Consider the following 26827-nt stretch of genomic DNA (forward strand, 5'->3'; position numbering starts at 1 on the left):
GGCTGGATGTACCGAAACCGAAGGCAGCGGCTGCCTCGCCCAGCTGTGTCGGCTGCCCCGCCGCCCCCGGGGAGAAGGCGGTGCGGCCCGGGGAGCCGTCTCCTCCCCCGCCGGCGCGGCGCGGGCGGCCGCCATCTTGGGAGGCGGGCCGATGGCGGTCGGGGGCTGGGGCTGGCGGCGGGCGCTGCGGGCGGCGAGCGGCGGCTGGTGGCGGGCGGCGGCGCCCGGTGAGGCGGGGGGCGGAGCGGAGCGGCGGCCGGGGCTGTGGGAAGGCGGGCGGCGGGGTGAGGTTGGTCGGGGCGGGGGGCCGTGTGGGGAGGTTCAACGTTATTAGGGGCGATGGCCTTCCCCGGGAGGCCGGGGCGGCGGGGGTCTCCTCCGGGCTCACGGGCGGCACCTCTCCGTCAGGTCCCGGGGCGGCGGGGGTCTCCTCCGGGCTCACGGGCGGCACCTCTCCGTCAGGTCCCGGGGCGGTGGGTGCCGCCAGCCGCAGGCTCTGCGCCGGTGGGACACCCAGCCTTTCCTACCAAGAGCTCAAAGACTTGAAGAAGACCAACGTCCTCCACATAGACGTGCGGGAGAGGTGGGAGATCGACAGATTCGGAAAAATCCCAGCGTCCGTCAACATACCACGTAAGTTACTGACACCGCGACGTGGGGACATTGGGTGTTGCCCTTTGCTTGATGGTCAAGTCTGTGGACAAGTGGCAGTGACTGAGCAAAGGGGGGCTGTGCTAGACAGCTGCTAGTATGTTGTGAGGCTGAACTTTTCCTCCAGAGGAATTACAAGGCTGACAGTGTCAGCCTGTCTGTGGATGGAGAATAAATGAGACTTTTTTTCTGTATTTCCTAGTGGGTGAATTAGTGGAAGCTCTACAAATGGACCCAATGGAGTTCAAGGAGCAGTACAATCAAAAGATGCCATCCAAGTCGGACCCTGTGGTTTTCTCATGTTTGGCAGGAACAAGAAGTAAACAAGCACTGAGTTTTGCCATGTCCTTGGGTTTCAGCAGGTAAGACTTATGTGTGTAAGGATGGGATTAATGTGGCCTACCCCCATGAAGCAGAACTCTGACTCAGCTTCTTGCGGGCAAGGGTAAAAATTTAAATGTGGAATATGAACAAAATGACTGGTATTTGAGTTAGACACCTCCTCTTGTCTCCACTGAACCTTGAAAGACACCCTTGAGTGCTCCAGAAAAGTAAGGTGTATCGCCCTGTGAAACAACCCCTCAGCAGCTCTGTGCGTGTGTCGCAGGTGATGCAGTCTGCTGCAAGACCGTGCTGCCGCTGAAGGAGCCTTCTGCCTCTTAAGGCTCCCTCGCCAAGACATTGCTTCCTTATACGGCTTTATAAGCACTAGTCCTGAGCCACAGGATGATTGGAAAGGTGGAGAACTGCTCACTTTGGTAGAAGTACAATCTTAAATTAGATTAAATAGTTTATGAAACCACGCCCTTTGTTAAATTGCAGTTCTACCTGTACAGTTCACTGTTGACAAAGTAGGCCTTCACTTTCAGTAAAGCATTGGATCGTTTCCCAGGACTAAAGCAGTGAAGGCAGTAGCTAAAAAGACAATGAGATTGATAAAGTGAAAGCAAAAGCAGTGTTTGGTTGGCAGAATTGTTATACCCATGCCAGAAGGTGCCTTGCTGGCTTGAAGACTACAGATACGATTTAAAAAATTGGTGGTTTGCTCGTGTTTTCATGGAACTGCAATTCATGAACTGGAATATCCCTGCTAGTTCTAGTCAAAAGATGGAACCACATTCTTGTTTTATAAATATATTGTTTTAGTAAGTGCAAAATATCCTCCGTTACCTGTTTTTCATACTGCCTAATTGAAGGAGTCAATATTGTTTTGCATGGTGGGTTTTTGTTTTCCAGAGTTTAGCTTTGTAAAGGCTTATGTCAGATCTACAGAGCATGTAGGTTTGCAAGGAAGTAAAAGATCAGTGTGCCGCATTTCTTTGATGACATCTGAAGTATTAGACATAATAAATCTCTCACCACAGCAAGTCTGTTCTCTCTTTTTAAAAAAAGAAGCGGGAAACTGTTTCATTGGTGCGGCTGCTACTACTTGCTTGATATTTGCCCTCCAGCATTGTGTCATTTGGAAGGGTTACAGGACACACTGCATGGAAGCAGGCAGTATTGGAGTACAGGGAGTATCAATCTGGCTCATTGAAGCTAGGTACAAGTGTATTTGATTGCAGAGAATTTCTGTTATGCTTTTTTTCTCTGATTTTCTTTTGGTTGTTTTTTTTTTGCCATGCTCTTTTAGATACCTTTTTCAAGAGTCCTTCTTAACATAGTATCTTCTGCATATTTTCAGAGTTCAGCAATATGCTGGTGGCTTTGAGGATTGGGTAAAACATGAACCTCCAGAGAAAAAATGAAGATGACTACCCCAACCCTTGCCCTGTCAAGGCTTCAGGATGGTTCGTAGGTTTTAGCATTCAAATGATGTGCACTCCACTTCCAGAATACAGCCCACTCCTGCTTTCTTGTGTAAATGAACATTCACCTTCAAATAGCCATGCATATCAGCTGCTTGGTTCAAATTATAGCTAAAGACTATGACATGAACTGAGGACATTAAATTTGTTCCATCTTTACTTTGGGCTATGTTTTTTGGTGCAAGTATGTGAGGAGAACCTAAGTGCTTATTATGTTTACTAAGATTTTTGTATGATGTAGTTTACGACTGTTTAAACTAATGATGATGATGGGACAAATAAAATGACCCTTTCCCAAATAAATGTGTTGGATAGTTTGTTTAGAATAGTTAAACTGCAGATATTGTAATGGAATTGGGGTAGCTGCCCTAAGCACAGATTTATTGTACTTCATGCGTAGCTAGAGTTTTAAAATAGTTACTGTGTTATCAAAGAGTACAAGTAGAGTACAGATTTTTAGGTTTGTACTATGTGATTGTAAAGTCAAAACTTTACGGGTCAGAAAATACAAAAGGAAACTGACCTGATGCTAGAATACTTGCTGTTCAAAATACTGTGTGATTCCTTATTTTAAAAATATATCCATTTTTATATGCAGATCTGCTTCTGAGCACAAAATGGTATATAGCATTCAGTCAACAACTTCTGTTCCCTCAGCAGCTCGGTATCGAGTGAGAACTTGCCTATATTTGAAGTTACTATTACAGAGATGTAATCATTTTAGGCTGGAAAATTTGAGGTGTCGAAGGAAGTTACTAAACACCCTTCCTTCTTTTATGTATGTTAACTTGTGTGTCTTAAATTTCAAAAAACAAACCGATCCATCCCATCCCCACCTATAAATTTGCATAGTCATAATTTTAAGGATTTTTTTGTTTTTTAATGCTGTTAGCAGTTCAGATGAACCAGCAAAGGTGAGTTGCTTTGGCGTCTAGAAAATTCAAGTCGTAGCACAGAAATTCAGGACTCTGCAGGATGTCTGGAAGAAGAAATTAAAACTTCTGGTTCTGCTCTAATGAGTATTGCAGGCAATGTGCACCTACCCTACAGCTCTTCCATTCTGACTGTCCGGTCTGCATGGTGAGAAGAGGACCTAAAAAATACCGTCTCAAGTTTAGAGAAAAGAAAAAGTCACTAGTCTTACTAGAACTTTATTTCTAGTAAGTCCCACAGTCTCTCTGCAGTAATTTGTTTCTAGAGGAGAACTCCTGCAGTTAGCACAGCCAGCTGTGTTAGCTGTGCTGCCCTCACAGCGGTTTCCGTTCTCCTGTCTTTGCTAATAATTAGAGACCCTGTAGTGTAGCTGTCATAATAGTGAGTAATGAGTGCATTTTTCTTCAAAGTATCATTGACTTTTTAGCGGTCTTAGTGCTATACTTTATTACCAATTCGTAAAAAAAAAAACCAAACAAGAACCAGAATTTAGACTAATTTCCAAAATACTGGTTTAGTTTAACAACTGATAGATTAATGGGAGTAAGATGAAATTAAAATGCCAGAATGAGGATGGGTGCTACCTTGTTGTGGTCAATTACTCTGCAATTCTCACTATCTTACTCTTGAAAGGTGTTTTTCAGACTGGATCAGGAGGTGTAACAGATGCCAACAGTTTTGTTGGATTTAGCCAAATCCTATGATCTATTAATTTTGCCTGTTTAACATGACCTAGACAGTTTCACAATGCTGTGGGCACATAGTCAAAGGGGCAACTGAGGCCCACTGTTGGTTGCGTTGTGCCAGGCCTCACCAGGACTAATGATGCCTTTTGATCTAGATCATTAAGGTCAGATTGTATAGAAAATTTGAGACACACTGAAAATATTTAGCTAAACGTGTTATTAATCATGCCTAGCTGTACTGACCAAGCCACCAAACTTCAGTATACAGATGAACAAAGCAAGGAGATCTAATCAACTAAACTTAGTCACGATTTAGTCATAAGTGGCAAATGCTTCCTTTTGTAGTGACATTAAAGTTTGTTGCAAACATCTAAAACTACATAGGTACAAACAGTGAAAAACAGTTATATTGGGTCACACCAAGATCTGTCTAGCCCATTATGTTCTGTTTGGCAGCAACCAGTAATAAACATCTGAGGAAGAGCATAAAACAAGACAAGTATCTAGTGATACAACCCCCAGATTATTATTATTATTCTCATTTACAACTTGGAGTGCTTTGATACTTCCTTCAGGCTTTGAATGTCTTGGTATATTTGGGTATTTGTAAATTTTCAACACAAACTCCCAGCAGTCACAGCAGGCTGTACTGGGTTTAACAATGCATTGTGAGAAGAGGTCTTTTCCTTTGTTGCTTCTCAACTTGCCATGTATTGTTTTCATCGGATGCTCCTGCTTCTTCTGTCAGAAGAGATGAACAGTTGTCACCTCATCAGTCTTCACACCACTCATGATTTTTCTAGACCTCTGCTGTCTTTTCTGAGCTGAAGAGTAGTGGATTTCTTTTTTTTTAATAGGAAAGCCACTGTATACCTCTTTTTTATTTTCATTAGTTTTTATTAGTCTTGGTAGATCTAGTGTTTATTAGTCTTGCTAGTTTTTTGCAAGGTGTTTCTCAAACTATTTGTAGCTTGTCGAAGTTGATGATCCTTTCTGTGTCTTCCTCTGTATCTTCCATATGTGGATATAACTTCTCAAATTATGCTTTTTGAGTTGTCTGATTCAGTTCAGTTTGCTTCCTTTTAGATTTTTCCTTTAGTCTTTTTGGCACAGATCACCAGTGTTTGCTTTGACACTCCACTGTCACCTGTAACCATATAATCTGTGAAGACTTTCAGCTACCTCTCCTTTAATGATACACCTCATTTTTATGCATTTTTCTCCTTTGAAATTAAGCACAGTAAAGGTGATTTTTTTTCTGTCTGGTTGGTAGCAAAGCTGTTGAATTCAGATTATGTTGTATTTCCTGTTGTTCCAATTTACATCTTTTTATAACTGTCATCACTGAATCCAGTTCCTTTGACTGGACTTCATTGCCTTTCACTGTTTACACTGGAACCAGAGCTGGTAAAACTATCCTCACCTCCCCAGTAGAGAAATGACTTAAGATACTTCTATTTACCATCAAGAAGTGCCTGATAGTTTAGCTCTGAGGTTTAGGTCACATAGGTAGTTTAGGTATGAAGTCAAGTCTGCCACGGCTCTTGAACAGCAAGACAACTTTTAATCACTCCAGCCAGAATTCTTCATTAATTGTGTGAAACCCCTAATTTCAAAACATTAGCTTTCTTAGCAGAGTATGTGGTATATGTGAGAAGACTGATGTTTACCTAAAGGACAGTTCCTGTTTAAGAACTCCACACAATGGTCAAGTTGCATTGATTTATTTCTACTCCCCAAGTCCACATTACAAATAGCACATTTTAGACTTCAAGAAACAAAGGCAAACAGCCAAATTCCACTTCATCAATCAAGTGTCTATAAAAGGTATGGATCAAATGGAAACAAAGTAGCAAAGACCAAAATGTATATATTTTCTATCTCACCAAAGTGGTTTGGGCTTGTTTACCTAATGTTTTACAAAAATAACCTGAACAGAAATAAATGCTAGTAGCCTAATGGGCTACATACAAACACACTTCAGTTATATTTCACTGAATGATCAGCCAATTACAAAGACAGGTATTTGCAAAAAACAGGGTTTTTTTAAGGGGCCAGTTTTTTAAACCAAGACGCATCACAGAGCAAGGGTTTTCAAGAATTTCCCTCCAATATTTCAGACCAGGGAAATGTGTTGCTTCAGAAGAAAAAAAAGGAGAACAATGTTACTGCACTTTATCATTCAATTTTTATACTTGGGCAAGTCAGCATTATCATTCAAAATTAAGTTGTACAGAACTTAATTAGAAACAAAGTTATCTAAAAATCAAGAAATTCGATTTAGGCCAATTCCTGACTTCAGTGGGATATCTGCCTGAGTAAGGAACACAGGATATGGCCTTCTGTTTGAAGGAATCTCATTTTCTCCAGCACATAGTTAACCAAGGAATCCCATTTCAGTTATTCTAAAGAGTTGCTCCTAACATCACAATTAAAATTAGCCAGTATGAAACTCACCAAAAGCTTGATCCTCTTAAATAAACTCCCTAATGAACCACACAAATTCACACCAACAGTGAAGGCAGACTAACAGTGTATATCTTTTGTACAAAAAAAAAAAATCCACCATAAAAAACAGCAATCATATCCAGATTTGTACTTGACTGTGAAATATTCCAATTGTACTATACAGTACGTTTACTTGCAAAAAAAAATCATAGTATGTTGGGTTTTTTTAATTCCTAACACTTGAAACGTTTAAGAAAACTGCAGAATCACTATACATATTGCACTTCTCTGGTAAGCTGGGCTACTACACTTCGTGGCAAAAACATCCAAGTACATCTACTAAGTAAAACAGCATTTTTCTAATCCAAAAAAGGAACTGAATTTCTTTCCTGCAGCTTTCATTAAAACTGTAACAATATTCTTTGCAGGCTCTTCTAGGTTTTGTTTCTGAAGGATTGCTGCGTTACTTGTTACAGAATCCATATTTATTTTCAAAAAAATCAACAAAACTCAAGGTAATGAATAGATTTAACACACAGTGCGCTACCTTCCTTCAGTCACAAACAAAATGAAGACAACACAAGTCATTAATACAGTTACACTTAGGCTTCAGGTTACTGTCGCTTTAAAAATAGTTCACTTCAATGGCAAGTTACAATTTTCTCAAAGCAAACAAAACCAATAATGAACTATTTATTTTGAGTGGATAGTGTTAATCTTTTGCAGCTTGGTTTAACATTTGATTCCTTATATTGAAAAATCTTAGTACATTTGCTCCAGCGTCAGAGAAAATGATGCAGTTTTAGAGAAAAAGCTTTCAAAATGCTTGACACAAACAAGCTATTTATTCTTCAAGTTCTTTGTCAAAGATGTTACTAAAACCTTCTGTCCATTTCATGAACACAGGAAAGATCCCAGGATGTCTTGAGTCAAAGTGGTCCATAAACAAATTCTTTGGAATGTCTTAAGATTGGCTATAACTAGAGTTCTGGCTACCATTTGGACCCTGTTCTCCTTCACTGTTTGGAAGAAAAAAAACACAAAACCACATGTCTTGAAAAAGAAGCATCGTATTACATTTTTGTCTTTATTTATTTAAAAAAATACGGTATTCTGAAAGTAGTAGAAACCTTTTGAAGGAAAATACTTCAACATATACACAACTAGGTTAAGATATTGTGCTAAATTTCATTAAAAATGCAAAGGTTAATCTCAGCATGCATAAATAACTTCAGTGTATTTATTTGAGTAATAATTTCAATATATACCCATGCAGCTGCCTGCTGAATCTACTTCTGACGTCAACATTTCAAAGTTCATAGTACATAAGCACGTGCACAGGAATTTGCATGTGCAGATTCCCAACAGTGGTATTTAATCACGGTAATTAAATATGACATCAAGCAGGCCCAGTTCTCATCAATCTGGCTCAACCACAGAGCCTCACACCGTGGTTCCTTACATTTGCTAAGCTGTATTGATCACATTCTAATCACATTAACATTCTCCATAAAACAATAAATGTTCTGCTTCTCGCTAGCTCCTGAACAATCAGACTGGCTGTTTGTAATAGAAAAGTCTGGACTGTAAAAATATACGCTATACCTCAAATTAAACATTTACTCATTCTTAAGATAGCAGTCAAGTTTTTCCATGTGAAAGATGTATTAAGGAAGTACAGTACCTGTTTGGAGGTGGTTTTGGTTTAGGCATTTTACTAAGAATAGTAGCCATCTCTTTCCTCTCATCAAAGTTCTTCCACTGCTCATACAGCTTCAGAATAACCCTGATTATCTCTAAAATCTGATTAGAAAGAAAAGAGATCCTAAGGTCAGACACAATAGTGATTTTATCTTTGTCATAGTCAGTTTAAGTGTGTAATTAATTAAACATGCCCCAAACTGAAATTAAGCAGCACAATTTTCATATTATAAACAGAGCTATCTCACATTTAATCTGGTCTGGCAATCAACCATTTCTATAATTAGTTTTTTGATTTAATTGTGAATGGAAGCCTGAACAGAATACTTTCCCTTCCATTCAACTGTATATACCACTTCTCCTCCCCTGAAAGCTAAATAGCTTTTTATTTATTTGCAACTACTGCCACAGTTTATAACTATGCTACTGGGAAAATACAGACACCTGACAGCATGACTGCAGCTAGATGACCACGGATTACCAATACAGTAACCGATGATTATCAATGTTCATATACATCAGAGGCACAGTGTAGGAAAAAAAGCCCCAAACCACAAAACATTGGTCTGAATTCTTTCCTTCCAAGAAATAAAGAGCCAAGGAGTATCTAAATACTTATTACATTCTTCTTATTATTATTCTTGCTATATTCTTATATACATATAATAAGAATCGTTGAACTTTCATATTCCACTTCTGGAAGCATAAGCATTCTCTATCAGTTTGGACACTTCCTATCTACTGCACCTCAGCTACCTTAATTTCCTATTAAATTTCTAGTGCAATATTCTATATAAAAGGTGCATAATGTTTGGTTCATAATTTGTTTCATCATTCTCTAAATTAATACAGTAGACTTCTTTATTCTTTTTAATAGATGGACCTTGATAAAATGCTAGAACAATATATATCCTTGAAAGAAAAGTCATAGTTAGCTAAGAGGTCCATGGTCTTAATGTAAAAAAAATCAAGCTTAGATTGTATCACTGGCATGAGAACCAAGACATGTAAACATTCAAACATGTTCAGTATCAAGCTTATGGTAACCTTATCTGTCAAATATAGGTTGGTTCTCCTCTGCTGCCAATTTATTATCACCCTGCTTTTACATGCATGACAGCACAATTCAGAAGGCTCTTGATGCAGCATAGCATCCACACCGTGCTTAAATTTGAAGACAAATCCTGGAATACAAATACAATGCCAGGATAAAAGGCAATACTGAGGGCAGAGAGGGCAATGGTACATCTCATCCATAATATGCTATTTAATTCCAGATGCTCATTTTCAAAAAAGATAATATGTGCAGAGTGAAACAGTGTGATAAGGAGTACGAGTACTAGTTTGGCTTGCTTGCTGGAGCTAAACAAAGGTTAAAGAAGTCAATCTAAAAAGCAAAAGGAACTAGTGAAGATGAAGCACGTTACTGGTATGAGAAGAACTGCGCCTCAGAACCCGATAAATTTATGAAGGGGAACATTTGACACAGAATTTGCAACAGCAGGGAACTCAACTGAATGATCTTGGCATCCCCCTGTTTAACACTGACTGAAGTCATGGTCCTGGTCATCCTGAAAGTGCTAAGAATATTTTACACTCTGCTATATTACGTACACTTATAGAGAGAAAATGAGAACAGAAAATCACATGCACTAGAATAAAAGTCAAACTCATGATGGCAATCTTGAATGACAAAAAACACTGGGAATTCTTTTTCTGGCAAAAAATTCGAAGTATATTGGTTTTATGTATCCATCTGAAAAACGGCAACACCAGCAACACTTTGCTCATTATGCAATGGTTCTGTCTTGACTGTCAGAGCAGTGTGATGACTGAATGACCTGACATTGTCTTCCTCCCTGAGAGATCTACCTAATTTCAACAGCACCTAACATACGATCACTGAATGAAGTTCAAATCAGTACTGCAGACATGTAAGATGGTAGTTTTATAACCATGACTACCATTTCTGGTCAGTCCATAATAGGTGGCAGGAATTAAAAACAGAGTACCTTTTCCATATCAACAGATAGCTCAGCAAACCATTGCCTTGCATCCTTCTGCTGGACAACACAGGCCACGTGTAGGCAAGCTGCAAAGATCAGGTGACATGCATATTGAACAAAGAGCCACTCTTGATACAGTTAGAAACATTCTATTTTTTATATACACTATACAGGTCAACAGAAAAAAAACGGGATTAATTACCTGATTTTTCTCCAAGACTTTTTAAGTTGCAAAGCTACACTGTCACTACTGCATGAAATTCAAACTGAAGCACCTTATTCTAAGGAATGCTTGTTGATGGGACAGCACACAGAACACATCCATTTAAACAAGACAAGAGACATTACTTGTGTTACTTACCTAGAGCTATCATGAAAGGAGGGTACAGCAGACAAAGATCAGTTCTATATGTGTCATTCACTATCCTCCTGTGCAAAAAAGAACTTGTAAGTATTGTCCTATTCACCTTTAGACTATAAGACTTCAAAAACTGCTGTCAGTTTATAAATATTTTGTCCGTTTCCCAGATGGTAGAAGCAGTGAGGCTGCAGGACAAAACAGCGAGGGAAGAAATCTCGCCCCTTGTAAAAATCTCTTAAAGCCTTTCATTTTCTTTCTTGTAATCACTGCAGAAGTTTATTTGGAAACACTATTATAATACCATAAAAGTCCTTCTGCAGACGGTGTTGACGTATACCATAAAATATTTATCCCTGTTTCACAAATAAATAAGGGCAAGCATAAAAGTAGTATTTTTACTGCCTTTCTGTATTTGTGAAACAGTTCAAGAATAAGAGTTCTGCTAACACAGCTAAAAAACCCTACATACTGCTTATACCTCCTATGACAAGATACAACAGAAAGCATAAGTTGGTAGAAAAAGATTACCTCTACTCATAGTCACCATTCAGTAGTGTAAAAAACTGTGCTATTAGAGCTAGTCTAAAAATAAAAATTAGACCACTGCAAAGTCAAATCATTACAGGGTTAAAGACAGAATAAGCTAAATCAGGGACATGTACCTGCACAGGTTAACTAGGGCACCCTTTGTATTCAAATATGGCTAAGCCTGCTTTTGCTTAACCACCTTTGAAGCATAACTGTTAAATGCTTTCTTGCTGAAAGGAGGCACTATTGTTACTCATTGTCTTCATTACCATGCAAGAGGTAGCAGCATGTCTTCTTGGCCCATATCTTGCACATATTGTAGCAAAGGTCTATAAGGATGATACACTATCAAACAGCAGTCCTAGGAAAAATGTCAACAGGATAGAAGTTAAATTACAATGCAGAATGTGTTGTCAGTTCACATTAAAAACATTTGGTTTACAAGTCAATTACTGATTTATTTTTTTTTTACGTAGCATTCTGACACCTAACCCTGCTCTAATGAGGGCAGTGCTCTCTCTAGAATACCATTACATAGCATGGTTGCCAGTCTGTCAATGTCATTCCCCTAAGAGACAGAGAAAGCCACATCTGCAGCACACTGAAACCTCATTTGCTTACAAACCCGTAATTCCCACTTGGAAATACAAACCACTGCCAGAAAACAGTCTGTCACTAAATACCATACATGGACAGCATGCCAAAATAATTGACACTGCTCTGGAAAGAAAGAAAGAAAAGGAAAAAAAATCCACTGCTCTCAAAACCACTCTTTTCAGGCCCAGGTTGGTGTAAGCAAGAAGGAATAACCCTCTCACTGAAAGCAGTCACCTGTATGGATACTATAGGGAAAAGCTCCATTAAGTTACACGTGCTGAACACTGAAATGAGACAGTTATTATACATACTATATATTGCATAGCATACTGGAAAAGTAAGTCAATCCCTAAGATGTAACTTCTTGTAAATGCAGTTACTTATGATAAAACTCCTGTATACAAAACTCAAGAGTTACTGCCATGTATAGCAGAGGTACCAAGGACTAAATCTAAACAGGCTATCTAAAACGGGGTTATAACAACTGTAGGCATGAACAAAAAACTTTGATCTGACCTCCTCTGTGTCCTGTTCCCAAAACATATTTTCTCGGTTGCTACCTAACTCACTAGGCTCCTCCCTGGTTTCTCTCTCCTTTTCTCTGCACTTGAGCAGAACCACTCCAGTACAGTGACCTTGGTGCCTAATCCATCCAAGTCCAACCAATATGCAGAAATTAGGCACCACTTTACCTAAGCCCCCTAAGAAGCCTGGGCTGCATCCTTTCAGTTGCCCTAGAAAACACAGCAATGGGATGGCAACCTTACAAAAAGCAGGTACAGATCCTTTCTTTGAAAGTGCCTGGAATGAAATGGCACATCGTACTTCTTTCATCCAACAGTTACAGCACTATCTCAGAAAACGCAAGGCCCTGAATTCAGTTTCTTCCTCATAGGATTCAAACCTGTATCTCACTTCCTAGAAGATTACTCTAATTATCAGGTTATACACTAGCCTGAGTGGGATACTACCCACACCTTCTACTGAAGCTGGAACATACATATATAGCTGCAGATTCTTCCAGGCAAGAAGAGGGCGTAGAAAGAATACAACTCTTTATGCTCCTGACTGGCCATTCATCTGGGGAAATAAGGACACTGACATCCTAGTCTCTGCATCAGGACTTATATACAGTTACCTTTCTATTAAAAACAAGCAGTTCTGGAAACAGAACTTATGCTTTAGCCTTCCAACACCACTAACCAACTGCTCTAACCACTAGGATGCAAAGCCATACACACTCCTGCTGTCCTCACCGATCTCACAATCTGCCCTCTTTCTGTTGAGAAGTCCAGCTTCAACACAAGGAGGTGAGAATGCCCTCACTCAGCCTAGATGACAGCACGGTAAGTACGGTATTCTGCTGAAAACATAAATGTTAGACCTGCATGGACATCATTCTAAAATTGGCGTGGGGAAAAAAAAAAAAAAAAAAAGACAGCATAATGCATATTTCATAGCACAAAACTCAAAATAGTCTTCATCAGTAAAAAGTAAACTGAGGCAACAGTAGTAAAAAAAAAAAACAAACCTACCATTAATTCTAAGAGATAGAATTCACATTCTAGTATCTGCAAAGAAGTAAAATCACAGTTAAACAGCAGCATGTTTCAGACAGCAGAAAGAATTAACTGGCATCCAGTTTAAAATCATCACTGGAATTCTCAACACATTTCCAACAGTCCTAAACACATTTCACCTGAAACTACAAAACCAAACAAAAAAAATCAAACTAGTATTAGCCATTGCCTTACCACCATCATAACTTAACTCCAGTCATAATAACAATGCATTTAAACATTTTGGATCAAGTTTACTATGAAAAGCTACTTCATTGACAGTACTTGTCTGATTTGTTTCAATACCTGGCAGCAGCAAATTGTTCCCAGTGTATAAACACTTAACAGCAATAGAGAAGTCCTTTTGTAGAATTAGAGCCTCTTCATCAGACCACTAACATGCCAAATGGCCTTTTAGAGTATTTTCAGATTTAATTTAATATGAATTATTCTGTTCGATTGTAGCAATTAAATCAGCTCTCATTTTCCATAGAGATAGTAACTTATTAGTGATATCAAGCAAAAGATTGGACTGCTTTGGCTATAGGAAAGCAGTACTCTGAAATATGTTTCCATTTGCCTTTATCTGTAAAATAGCAGAGCACATTTACTGCAAGATCTTAGATATTTTATATTCTGATATATCATATGGCTTTCTAAATTGGGTGGAAAGCAAACCAACAAAAAAAAGTAACATTTCCCACAGTGGATCTAAAAATAATTAGATCCGTTTAACTTTCAAAATACCACAGCACAGGTCAAAACTGGTTTCAAGAAAAACTACAAAATTTCTCAGTATTGTGACTGAGGATGCCTTGAAAACTACTAGCAAATCTAAATTTTAAATAATAAATAAAAATTATTTTTCAAAAGCCATTACATTTTCCAGGTAAAAATAAAACTGCTTTCTGTAAGCCAACTGTTCCTGTGTGCAAGCTTGGAAGCATCCCAGGTGCAAGGGCTATTTACCTTCCCTGGAGCAATGTATTTGTAAACAAGAACATTAAAAAAAACCCTAAATCTCTTTTATCATCATACTATATAAAAATTACTATTTCAGTCACCGAGTCACATCACTTCTCTTTATAGCATTCCTGTCAACAATTTAAGGAAAGGAGGTTATGTAAGATTTATTACTTTTAAAAGTAACTTTCCCAATAATCTATCCAAAACTAATTATGAGCAACCTGACATACGAGTATGAAAATATTTCTTTCTTAGAATTTGAAAGACAGGATTTCCTGCTAACAATTATTTGTCTTTTAATTTATTTGACCAAGTTGTATTTCAAACAGCATACTTACATGGTTCATCCTATAAGGAAACTCCTTCGGAAAGGCATACGAAAACCTAGTTTTCACTACAGTAAAGAGAAATCAGTATGTTAAAAATTATGTAATTAATATTTTTACTGCTTTACCTTTCTATTAATTCATCTGTATATAGCCCTTCAAATCCATTTGGCAGCACAACTGCTTGTAGTACAAAACGTTTGTATTTGAAAGAGAAAAGTTAAGTTAGAAGATTTAAGATCCTGAAATGGAAAGAGAAGTAGACTTGTAACCCAGATTTGCACAGGTACTCAGCCAGACATTTGTCTGCTGCATTGGGCACTACTAAATCTTCTGCTTAACCACCAACTAGCTTATGGGCACCTAACTTTCCACAAGTTACCATTCACAGAGCTATCTACCTACTGATGTCACTCCAAATCTGGTGATCTTTTCAGGATCTCACTTCCAACACTAAATCCAGATGGAACTTCCACGTAGGATTTTTTACATAGGCTTGATCCTTCAACATAGAAGATTTTAAACCATGTAATGAAGTCTTAGTAAAGCAAGACTGAGGGCAGGGTGAGTGAGCTCAACCAAGAGATCTTGTATGTCCATGAAGAAAAGATTTTGGATATGCAAAAACCAGGCTCAAATTCAAAGCAAGATGTCAATTCACCACACTGCAGATAAATGTCCTAGGCACTGGATTATCAGACTTTTCAAGGGTGTTTCTCTCCTTGAGAGAGACACCTAAGCATCCGCTTAGGCATATGATGTGATTCAAGACACTTGCCTCCACAAGAATGTTCAAATATATCCTCAGTTTTCTAGCTTATGATGATCCCTGATTTAGATACCTAATTATCCTCATGCATTTTACAAGGAGAACAGGTACAAACAGTGCACTGTTAAGAATTATAAGTTGAAAACCAGAGTGATCTCATACGAGAATGCTGCGCAAAAAAAAAACCAACAAAACTTAAGTACACTTGAGGATGTGGATTTGAGATTTGTACAAGTGAAACACTTAAAATCTACGTAAAGTCCCTGTCCTCCAAGGAAAACAGGTAACATTTAACATCCTGTAAGTAGACGACATTCCTTATATTGATGACAGACAGTATATTATGAATTGATACTACCTCCAGAAAAGCAGTATGCCATTCACTTTGATGAAAAGATAGTGTCAGTCCTCTGGACTAAAGTCTTCAACATTTAGACCTATGGTGGACTTTGCTAGAAAATTTGCTGCAGGACAGTAAGACTAGGCTACTGGTTGGAAATTTTAATTATTTCAAGAAAGGTAAGAATGAATAAAACAGGTTTCTCAAGAAGCATGCAAACCGAATAGATACATAGTAAAAAAATAAACCACTTTGAGGGGGAAGATAGGGAAACAAAATATTTTTCCCACAAAGCAAACTGCAGACACAACCATATGGAGCTGCCCTTTCAGTAAGCTATGGAAACAGAGCGAAAAGCTTTTGAAGAGGTTGAAGAAACCAATCTGAGATTATCTTCCTTACAAAGGAAACATGTGTTACTAACTTCATGTTTCCATCTAACTAAAAGCAAACAAACCTTTTCAACCAACCACTGCTAGGCTAGTCACCTCCTGTTAGCTTTCTTTTACTTGTCTTGCCTCAGCTTTTTTCATGTTTTGTATGAAGACCTAAAAAAAATTGCTGTGTGCTACTGAAGCAACTCTGATAAAGGAAGACCAGGTAGAATAAAAGACATAAACACTAGGAGAAAGCCTGTTGCTTTTTGTCCCCACTTCCATGAAATGCAGAGTACTTATCGGGGCGGGCAGGCCTTCTAGGTCTGAAGGAAGAACTGTGGGGCAAATCTTCTGCAGGATTCTGAGACCTGGGATTTTCAGAAACAGCACAGCTCAGGACTAGGAGTCCAAGTAAAACCAACTACTGCAGATTTACCAAAATCCATCTAACTTTCTCACTGACACATCAAAACTGCCACATAGATCTGTGCTTTGAGATGCTACTGATGTAAAAATAGCAACTCTTATTGCTAAATCTAGTACTGGTCTTGGTCATGCTGGCACTGAAGATGCATTTCAGTTCCTGGTGGTGGAACTGTCATACGGCCAGCCCCATGGACTGATATACTTACTGCATGTGGAGGCTACAGATGCAGCCAGTCACCTGTTCCCTCAATGGCTAAAAGGGATTTTGAAAGCACTGACCTACATTTTGAAAAGCATAGCCAGGAATTGTCTAGTGAGAGCAGCTGGACCTTCTGGGTCAAATTATAGCATTCAGTTAAAGAAGCCATCACTTTAAGACCTTGATGGATGAGATTAAAGTTACAGGAATTGGGAAATAGAAGGCAAGTGGGAAAGAGAGAATGAAGTAACTACAGTGTGATTTTATTGCATTTGTTTGTGAACAATATACAGGTTATAAAATGTATTTTTAGAAATAAATACCATGTGCAAAGACTAATTTTATTGCGGGGGGGGGTAAAAAAAATTAGAAGGCATACAGCCTACCAAAAATTCTGAAAATAGGTACTTCCATGGAGCCATACCTTTTATAAAACAGACAAGTAAAGTCCTAAGCTTCCAATTCTATCTTTGAGTAGTTCAGAATTCAATTTCCTACTCAAGACTGTTTATAAACCTCAGCAGTTTAATTTTATTAATTTGGTTTTATTTATGCTTGGCATAAGTTCCAACCAGAATCAACCAAAACTAATACAGAAAGGACCCTTCTGTTTCTGTATTTAGAAACAGAAGTTGTTTATTCTAAATGGCTTTAAGTGGCTCCTAGCAGTCAACACGCAAGCCCCCCCCGTGACTTGATAAAAAGCTACCTTTTAAAAACAAGCAAACAAAAAAACCACAAAGAAAATATCTGATCTCCCTATAGAGATACCCAACTACAGCATAATGAAAATCACCAATACTTACATACAGAAGTAGCAGCAGAAATCAACCTTGTATTTGAAACAACACCAAATTCCTGAAGAAAAAGAATGGTAAATGAAGTGAACCACCTGAAATACCATATACTCACACTGTTATCAAATTAAAATAACAGCTTCTTACTAAACTGGGCTTCTTTACGCAGTACTTCTTTTTTTTCCCCCCACCCTTTTTTTTTTTTTTTTTCTTAAGGTGAACAGGGTAAACTCTTAGGTAAAGAGTTTTTTCATTGATTAGTTACTTTGTTGTTTGAGTTGCGAGGAATAGTAAACGTTTATGAAAGGTACTAAAGCCACAAAAGCTCAGTTGGCTAACACTCTACATATAAACTAGACAAGAGGGCTTCAAGAAGGTATGTTGTTTTTCCTTAACCCACTTGGAGAGAAAACTGCCTTTAGAAACCTGTCATTAACTACTTTTTTTTTATTATGTTTCCACGAAGTCTTAGCTCCTCTGCTGAGACAGTCAGCAATCTGAAAATTTTCTGTATACAGTGTTCCTTCAGAGAAGTGCATAGCTGAATCATTACTGCTACAGCTGCCCTCTAAAGTTGCAGAAGCCTTAGTGTAAGGAAGGCCGCACAGACTTCTAGTATTTGTTCTAAAATATAAGGTACATCTGTACATATAGACTCTATGTCTGTACTTTCTTAAAGGCTTAATTAACAGACTCATAAAAAAAATACTCTCTCCAATACTCTGCATCTTTCTCCTTTCCTTCATCTCTTCCAAACACTGAAAGGTATCACAGTACTTGTACAGACAACAGTATCACATGTAGACACTGGTTTAGTAGGACTGCTTCTACCATCCACTAGGCGTTTGAATTCCTCCTGTAAAATTCATTAGCACTGACATATCACAGACTGGCCAATTTGATTTTTTTTTTTTCCATTACGCAGACACTTCTCAAACAGCTGAAAAACTTCTTGCATTACAGAAGACTAAGAGCAGCGCCCAGCTGATGCTAACTCTTGGCCACATTCAAAGTGGACTTCTAATGGTGGAGGCATGGAGCCTTCTCACCACTATCCCTAATGGGTCAGTTCCTTATGATAATTTCTCAAAAGACAGCATATGAGCTACAACATACTTTTAATTCAAGTAATGAAAGTGTGGTAAACTCTGAGGATCCCTCACTATATGAAAGGGAAAAGGATAATTAGGAAAAAAATTCAAATGATGTTTTAAAGTTTGAGTAAACATAAATAAGGAAAAACACACTAGAAAGGAGACACTGCACAATTTAAGATATAGTGCATGTAAATATGTAAACACTGTATCACAGTGAAACAGCCATTTTTCAATTTTCAGAGGCCCTTCAGGGTTAGTAATTCAGACAAAATTGTGAAAGATCAAATACTAAATAACATGTTTGAAGGCCTTCTCCATCTCCTTTTCTTAAATGCTATAGAAATCTATACAAAAAAAGAGAAGGTTTCAACCCCCAAAGCATGAAGAATGACAAAAAATTTAAAAGTCCTAAACGTTTTCTCTCTCTCATACATCACATAATTTTACATTAAAAAATTGTAATACTTCATACCTCTACTTTGGATGCCAAAAACACACACGTAGGAGCCATTAATACTGGATCTATACTTTTTAGGGAATATCTGAAATGTTATAACAAAATTATAATATGTTGTTTCATACACGTAGAACGATTAATCTATTAAGAGCACCACACTTCCTTTTGAAAAAGCAAAGCTTAAGTTAACTTTATTAGCATAAAAGCTTTACACCATCCAGAAAACAAAAGTGGCACTGTTTTTAATACAGAACTGCATTTTAAAAGGGCTACCAAAATGTGCCTAGCAAATGTTTTATTCTTGTACCATCATAGTAAACAGTCCTACCTGGCATAGAATCTCTTGAAGTAGACTGTAGCAGTGGCAATAACTTGTTGTCTTAATTTAAGATGTTCACCTAAAGCCTGGATAACTTAAAAAAAAAAAAAATGAACAAAAGCTTGAGTTGAGTTTTTACAACAATTTGACACCAAATAGCAAAGGATCTCAAAACATGACTAGTGCTGGGGATTCTAAGGAGCAGCAGCACAGTCTTCTCCCTCAGTTCAGATACGTTGCTTTGGTGAGACATGTTGCTGTAAACCTACAGACCTGCAAGTGAAGAAGAAGCACTGCATCCTGAAGCTTGTGGACACCTTCAGAAAGGGAAAGGTAACTTGACTTCATTGCATACAAAGTGAGTAAGACCTTTAAGAAGATGACAACACAAATCTCAAATGGAATACCCAAGCTTTACCCTTCTTAGAGCAAAACCAAATTCAAACACATAAAATATAAGTCTATGGCATTTTGGTGCCATGCAAAATGGATGGGGTTTTTTTTCAAACAACTAAAGCTGCCAAGACAAACAATTTGGCAGAGGCAGCAGGTGTTAAAAAAATGACATATTTAGTCTAGGGAGAGGGGGTGGGAGACCAGAGGATGCAGTCAGCTGCTCCATCACAGTGGTCCTCTGCCAGTTGGCCAAGAAACAACCCTGGTGTCATCTGTGCAGGTAGCTCTTGTTTGGCCTCCCAGGCAAAGGAAAGGTGCCAAGCAAATTAGATGCATCAAGCTGGGATTAAGAGCAGGGGTTGGATATAGAGAATGGCACAGTGAAACATAAGGTTGTTACTTGTTATTTTTCCCATACTTCTTTGCAGCCATTCTTCAGAGCAAGGCTTGGCTGTGTTAAGCCTCCCTCTTCCTTTTTTCTTCCCTCACCAGAAATGTCCAAAAAAATAATTTAAAATATACTGAAGTATATATTTAAAATATGTGCAGCAAGATCGAGACTGCAACCACTGATGGGAAAAGCAAACAATTCTGTTCTCAGTCATCGCTAAATTCTTAGTCTCTACTTAAGCACCCAAGTCCAGATTTTTTTCCCCATGCTCTTATCCTGTATCCCTCGGGAATGGTCAGGGTATACCCTACTCTCGCTTTTAATGAGCATCACAGCATTTTAAAACACACAAATGTCAAGGACATTGCTGGCTAGAAAAGGGCTGAACGTAGGAGAAAAGGAAAAAACCACCCTGAACAGCACTGATGATTGGCAACTTCCCCCCCCACACACACACAGGAAAAGGTAACGAATTTGTCACTATGATTACCCAAAGCAACATTAAGTCCCTGTCTGTGTCCTATTACTCTTTTCCTAAAGAGAAGAATGCCAAGTTGAGACTAACTTGCCAGTGACAGTAGGACAAGCAATACTGCCAGAAAGGAGGTTAAACCCGGCATGCCATGTCTGTACAAATATTAAAATATTTATCAGTGTATCTTGGGAGGCTTGAAAGGATTTCTCCCTTTGATTTGACCATGGGGCTACAAAGCTGTCCTACTACTAGGGCATCAGAAAAATTCAAATATTAAGCTAAACAGAATTCTCCAAATATGTTTCTCACTCCCATGGGATTTTCAGGAACGGTTAGGCCATCTGCTGTCAGAGAAAAACCAAGTGTGGTTTAGGGAAAAAAATGGACATGAGCCTAGAGAGACTTAATGAAATGGAAGCTTGTATATGCCGGGAAAAAGTCCAACACTTGTAATTAATTTTTTTAATATTTTAAAAGAAACTATTGGATTATTTATTCCCCTATGTTTACAAAATAAGTAGTTTCAGTGGGGGTTTTTAAATAAAAATTGTTTTAAATCTGAATATCTTGAGTAGCCTGTAACACAAACATTACAGCTTCTGCTCTAGACCAGAGAGGGAAATCCATTAATGCGCTTTTCAACCAAAAACTCTATTAAGCCTTGGTGATCCAAAGAGAGAAATCAACATCAATTTCCATTTTCAAAACTATTTTAGAAGATGATAGTTCTCCTTCTCTACAGTATTCATATTCTGAGTAGCTGTGCATGGCCATAACATCAGTTGGTGACCTATTGCACTTGTATTCCAATGAGGAGGCAGCAGGAAACTGCCTCTCTCCAGGCAATTTTTTCATGGCTTTAGGGAACAACCATCTCCTGGGCAGACACATGCTGAATATGACAAGGCGTGGCTGAGACTCAATCCCTACCCAAGTAATGCAGGAGGTGGGAGAGAAGAGGGGCAGGCTCTATAAACCCAAAACAGGGTCCCCATTCAGAGGCAGGTGATGATACAACACACGTCAAGGGCTTGACACGGCAAGCTCTGCCTGAGCTCCCACCAGTACAGAGCAGCCCCTAACTGTCCTCCCCATGAAGGTGCCTCTCTTTGCTACAGAAGGGGTGAAAGCCCAGTACCGCTCTCTCCTCCAAGGTAGGTTGTGTTCGTACATGCACAAGGGAGATGCTGGCAGAGCTGTTCTCCAGCTGCCGCAGGTCACACACCGTACCTTCACAGGAGGCAAGGAGTGCCAAGGGAAAGGAGCCTGAGAACCACAAACTGAAACCAGCCTGTCTACTTTGCAAATCTTTGTTTGCTCAAGAAAAATACTGAAGTGAAACATTGAAAAAAAGCATATTCATAATTCAAATTCATTCTAGTGAAAATTAGCATAGAAATACAGTTTTAGAAATATCAGTACTCAGTTTTCTCTTTTTGCACTATGAAGCTATGCCACTTTGTTTTAAGCTCAAGGAATTTCAGGAATTGATCGAATAGGTGAAACATTGCTAGCTCGATTTCCTGGTGCCATCTAAGTGACAACACAGATGTATCCACAGTAATCAGATTCACAGCATACGCAATTATTATAAAAATAGCTAAGCTAAGAGAGAAGCTGGGATAAGTATCTTTCACAGATATCATTCCAGCACTGACATAAGATCTTCCAGTGGCCTTAGGAAAGTCACTTCACTTCTCTGTCTCAAGTCTGGCCAGATAGCTGAAAAAATAAGCATTTTGTACTTTAAGGGACTGCTGTGAAAAAATATTTAAAGAGCTAGCTGCAAATAAATTACTACTGAGCAATATCCTCTGCTTAGGGAGATTTTTTTTAAATGCTGAACAATTGCACAGAAAAGAGTTTAAGTGCCGGTGTAACCTGATATGCTCTAGTGTGGCCGTTCATATAAGTGCGGCCGTTCATACGGTTAAATACTTTGCAGGACCAAGTAACTCCTAGATAACTTCACAGACAAGCCCCAAACTCTTTGGGAGAACAGGCTGCCTGCCAACAGCTCTCAGAAACCCGTAGACAATTTGAGAGCCACTCAGTGCTGAGGCATCAGTCACAAGGCAAGACACATGCTGTGGTGCAGGTTTCAGAAAACATAACTGAACACAAATAACACGTTTCCAAGCTTTGTTGTTTAATAGGACTGCACAGGTCGGCTAAATACTTACCACAGCCTAAGAGCCCACCAAAAGCCCAGTTTGACTATTAATGCTTGACATTGAGCCTTTAATGTGCTAGCTCAGCAGTTTCTGCTTGCTTCTCCTCCTTTTACGTTTTTGGTAACAACCTCTTGAAAATAAGAAAACGTGCTACATTTTGTGCCATCGCAGGTTAAAATGTTATATATCCAGCTAATTTGCCTGTAAGTTCTCCTAAAATTGTGTTAATACAACTAACAGATGACAATGTTATTGCGATTGCAGTTCTTTGTTAAAATAGGTGGTGGAAGTATATGCAGTATCGCCACGAAAACATTACATTCTCGCAGCAATTCAAGCTCGCATTTAGACATGGCAGATACTGTGCAGCTTTCACGGCAGAAATAAAAATAAAACACCTTTACCATTAGTAAAAAATATCTGTAGTTTCCAATATTCTTCTTCGGTCAGAAATTTCAAGTCCTTCTGGCGTTCCTTCAATAGATCTTGTTTATCCAAAATCCATTGTAAACTAAAGGAAGGGAAAATTAACTTCAGCAACTGCTTCTCAACGTCACCGCCAGCGACTCCTGCGCAGGCCACGGGCTGCAGGGCTCGTGGCCTTTAACCACCACGGGCAGGCTTCCCCAGCGAGGGCTCGCTTGGGTCTTCCGAGTCCCTCGTCCGAAAAAACACGCCCTGGCAGGGACTAAGCCCGGCGTTCCCTACAGCAAGCTACACGGGCTGCGCAGCTCCGAGGCACTGCCCGTCGCCAGCAGGGTTTACGGGCCTTCGGCAGCTCACAGGCACCCCCTGAAACCCCCAGGCGCCCAGCACGGGGTGTCTCAGGGCAGCTCGGCCCCGGCTGCCCCCACCGCTGGGGAGAAACCCACCGCGGCCCCGGCCCCGCAGCCGCCCGCGCTCCATCGCCTGAGGCCAAGCCCGGGCGGGCGGGGACGCGGCCCCCCTCTCTCCCGGGGAGCCCCAACGCTTCGAAGCTCACGGCGAAGCGAGGCCGGCCAGCCCGGCGGCGGCTCCGGCCTCTCTCGTACTCCAGCCCGGCTCCCGCCAGGGCTCCGCGGCGACCAGGCCCCGCCGCCGCCGGGAGCCGCAGCCCAGCGCCGCGGCGCTCCCCTCGGCCCCGCCGGGCCTCCCGACCCAGCCGCGCCCCCGCTCCCCCGGCCCCGCCGCCCCGGCCCGGCAAATGAATGGACAAAGCGCGGCGGCCGCCCGCGGCCCCCTCCCGCCCCGCGGCCGCGGCACCCACTAGTGCGAGCTCTGCCAGAAGTTCCCGGCCATGGGGAGGAGAGGAGAGGAGAGGGGAGGAGGCGCCCGGGCCCGCGATGTCCCGGCCGCGCCGCGCCAGCGCCGCCGCCCCCGCGCCGGCAGCAGGAAGGAGGCGGCGGCCGCCACCGCCCCGCGCCCGCCGCCGGCGGGGCCCCGGCCGGCAACACGCGGCGCTGGCAACCGTTCCCCCGCGCGCGGGTTCCGCCCGCCGCCGGCGGAGCCGCGGCAGGGCCCTCGGCCGCCCGCCGGCACGGCGGGGCTGCCGCGTCCCGACGGCCCTCGGCCGGCTCCCGCCGCGCAGCCGGCCGCGGCGGCGGCGAGGGGCGAAGGCACCGCCGACAGACGGCGAGCGCGGGGCGCGGGCGGCTGCTCCCGCGCTGCCGGGAGCCGTGAGGGATCCCGCCGCCGGCCGCGCAGGGCTTCCCCGGGCGCTGCTCGCTTCGGAGGGACGCGGGGCGGTTTGGGCTGGAAGGGGCCTTCGGAGGCCGTCCGGTCCAACCCCCCGCCGCGGGCAGGGACACCTTCCGCCAGACCGGGTCTCTCAAGGCCCCGTCCGGCCTGGCCTCGAACTCTGACAGGGCGCGGGCATCCACAGCCGCTCTGGGCAACCTGTTCAGTGCCTCGCTGCCCTCACAGGGAAGAACTTCTTCCTCACGTCCAGTCTGAACCTGCCCTCCTTCAGTCTAAAACCACTGCTGTCTAAATTCGGTACCGGTCTGCTCCCAGTAAGGTCCCAGTCGGCCACAGCCTAGCAGTCCCAGTAAGACCAGTTACTTGTCTTGCGCCATCTCCACCTCACCTCAGCTTCCCTTCACCTCACCCGTTCCCCAATTCTCAGGGCGCAGCTTGCTCCGTGCTGGGGTTTTCCTCACTGGAGAGAACCTCTGGAAGTAATTTTTTTTCCAGTTTAACAGGAAGAACCTGGGCCCAAGTCCTCTGCATCTTTCTTTTCCCGCTCTTCCCTCTGGTGGCATACAAAACGCTCAGCTCTCCACTTCTGAGTGGGATCTGAGACGTATTGATCCACGTCCCGCTGGGAAGGGGGCATCGAGGCCGGAGCTGTGGGTCCCCATACCTGCCCTGCTGCGGGGACGCTCCCGACAGGGCCAGCGTGGCAGGAGGGAGGGAGGGATGGTGCCTTCGTTCCTTCAAGCAGCAGCGTCGCTACGGGAAGTATGCCACAGTTTTGCAGCGAGATCAGTAGAAAAGGACGTATTTTAAAAAGTCTGCAGGAGTCTAGCTGAATACTAGCCGTCACCTCGCCGGCCAGCAAGCCTGCTGGCATTCGGCAGGGCTGGGAGTGCGCGGCCACCGACGAGGCGCCCTGAGCAAGGCTGCTGGGACTGACGCTGTCACAGGCCAAGCACCCGCCGTCCTGTCACACGCTGGCTAAAACCCCGCTCCACGTTTGGAGAGGGGGCTCATTAATGCCGTTTGGCAGCAGGTAGCAGTGCCTGACAGCCCCAAGGGGGCTGAGGTGGGGTCCTGGGCCATGGGCAGGGTGGGGGGAGCCCCAGGGGGTGGGCAGGGACAGTCAGGGCTGTGGGTGCCTTCGGGGCCCTGGCACGTGGAGCTGGTGTATGATGTGCCAGCACGGATGCAGTAGAAGGGACCTCTTTGTTTCATGAGATTTAATATTTCACCCAAGCATGCTTGCATTAAAGCTGCTATCCGGATCGTTAGGTTTTGCACTTGACTGCCTCAGCTTTCCAGAACGGTTTCCTAATTTGCTAATTAACCAAGCATGTTAAAAAGGTGAAACTCTTGGGGTCTTGAAGGCATGCTCTACCCGTGTTCACTGGTGCCAGAAGTTACATTCATCTCTTCCTCTCCCCCATCCTGCACATGCACCATATATAAAATTAGTGGAATGAGTAAGTCAGTCCCGGGTGCATTGCCCATTCCCACACCTTCTACTGCAAGATCAGCAGTCTGACTCGGTTACCTCTAATGAGGACTCTACCGTGGCAGAACATAGATTGGGGGGTTATTTCCTTCCCCACCCAGAGACATACATGTGTGGTCTTACACCTGGATGAGTGTGTGTACTCATCCCTCCTGCAAGCCCAGTTTTCAGGGCTGAATGTGGGCAGGAAGGCGAATGGTGCCTGGACACCAGACAGACAGCAGCTGGCAGCAGCTATGGGAAAGCTGCAGCCCTCATGGCCTCCCCATTCCACTACAAACCCAGGCTGAGGTTCAGAGCCATCCCTGCACCCACAAAAGTCAGCAGAGTTTCTGTCAGCAATCGTGATGGCAGCAAGAAGCACTCCTCCCACAGGACAGATGCTCAGCGAGGTGAAGTAACTCCTGGTTTATCCCGCTGGGAAGGTTGTGCTTGGTGCTAATGGTTGGCAAGACCTGTGAGCACAGGAGGACTATTTTTTGCATGGTCTGACAAAACCTATTTGTTCTGAAATTTAAGTATGCCTTGTCTGTCTGCATGCAGCATACCGTGCAAAGAGCAGCCAGCTTGCTTCCTAGGGGTTGTCCTCACAGCAGGCAAACTCTCTCCATCTCTGTCCACCACTTCAAACACCTCCCTAAGCTTTACCAGCCTGAACTGAGAGGCTGTCTGCAGAGCCAGAAGTAAATATCCTGCAAGGCAGCCAACACCATTGTCACCAACGAGCAAGGAAACTTTAGCAAAACTTAACATATGTTCATATATCTATGAATATATTTGGCATTGTGTTAGGCAAAGATGAGCCTAGAGGTATGCAGGTGTGTATACATATACATATACATGTTTGTGTAGAGGAACCTGAATGCTA

General features: G+C 41.8%; 2 protein-coding genes across 2 annotated transcripts; one reads left to right on the forward strand and one right to left on the reverse strand.

Moving 5' to 3' along the window:
- Nucleotides 1–98: 98 nt before the first annotated feature.
- On the forward strand, nucleotides 99–2762 carry TSTD1 (thiosulfate sulfurtransferase like domain containing 1). The gene is made up of 4 exons (XM_075046670.1): nucleotides 99–227; nucleotides 463–633; nucleotides 854–1013; nucleotides 2336–2762. The coding sequence occupies exons 1-4, from the start codon at nucleotides 152–154 to the stop codon at nucleotides 2397–2399; spliced, it is 471 nt and encodes a 156-aa protein (XP_074902771.1). The 5' UTR covers nucleotides 99–151; the 3' UTR covers nucleotides 2400–2762.
- A 3024-nt stretch (nucleotides 2763–5786) lies between these two features.
- On the reverse strand, nucleotides 5787–24162 carry CCNC (cyclin C). Its single transcript, XM_075046669.1, has 12 exons — nucleotides 24034–24162; nucleotides 23192–23298; nucleotides 19361–19445; nucleotides 19048–19117; nucleotides 17488–17539; nucleotides 14583–14638; nucleotides 13255–13290; nucleotides 11392–11483; nucleotides 10595–10662; nucleotides 10240–10319; nucleotides 8211–8329; nucleotides 5787–7545 (listed from the first exon to the last, which is right to left on the reverse strand). The coding sequence occupies exons 1-12, from the start codon at nucleotides 24063–24065 to the stop codon at nucleotides 7491–7493; spliced, it is 852 nt and encodes a 283-aa protein (XP_074902770.1). The 5' UTR covers nucleotides 24066–24162; the 3' UTR covers nucleotides 5787–7490.
- Between the last annotated feature and the right edge of the window lie 2665 nt (nucleotides 24163–26827).

The sequence above is a fragment of the Buteo buteo genome, chromosome 15 (assembly GCF_964188355.1).
Source record: "Buteo buteo chromosome 15, bButBut1.hap1.1, whole genome shotgun sequence".
Lineage (NCBI taxonomy): Eukaryota > Metazoa > Chordata > Aves > Accipitriformes > Accipitridae > Buteo > Buteo buteo.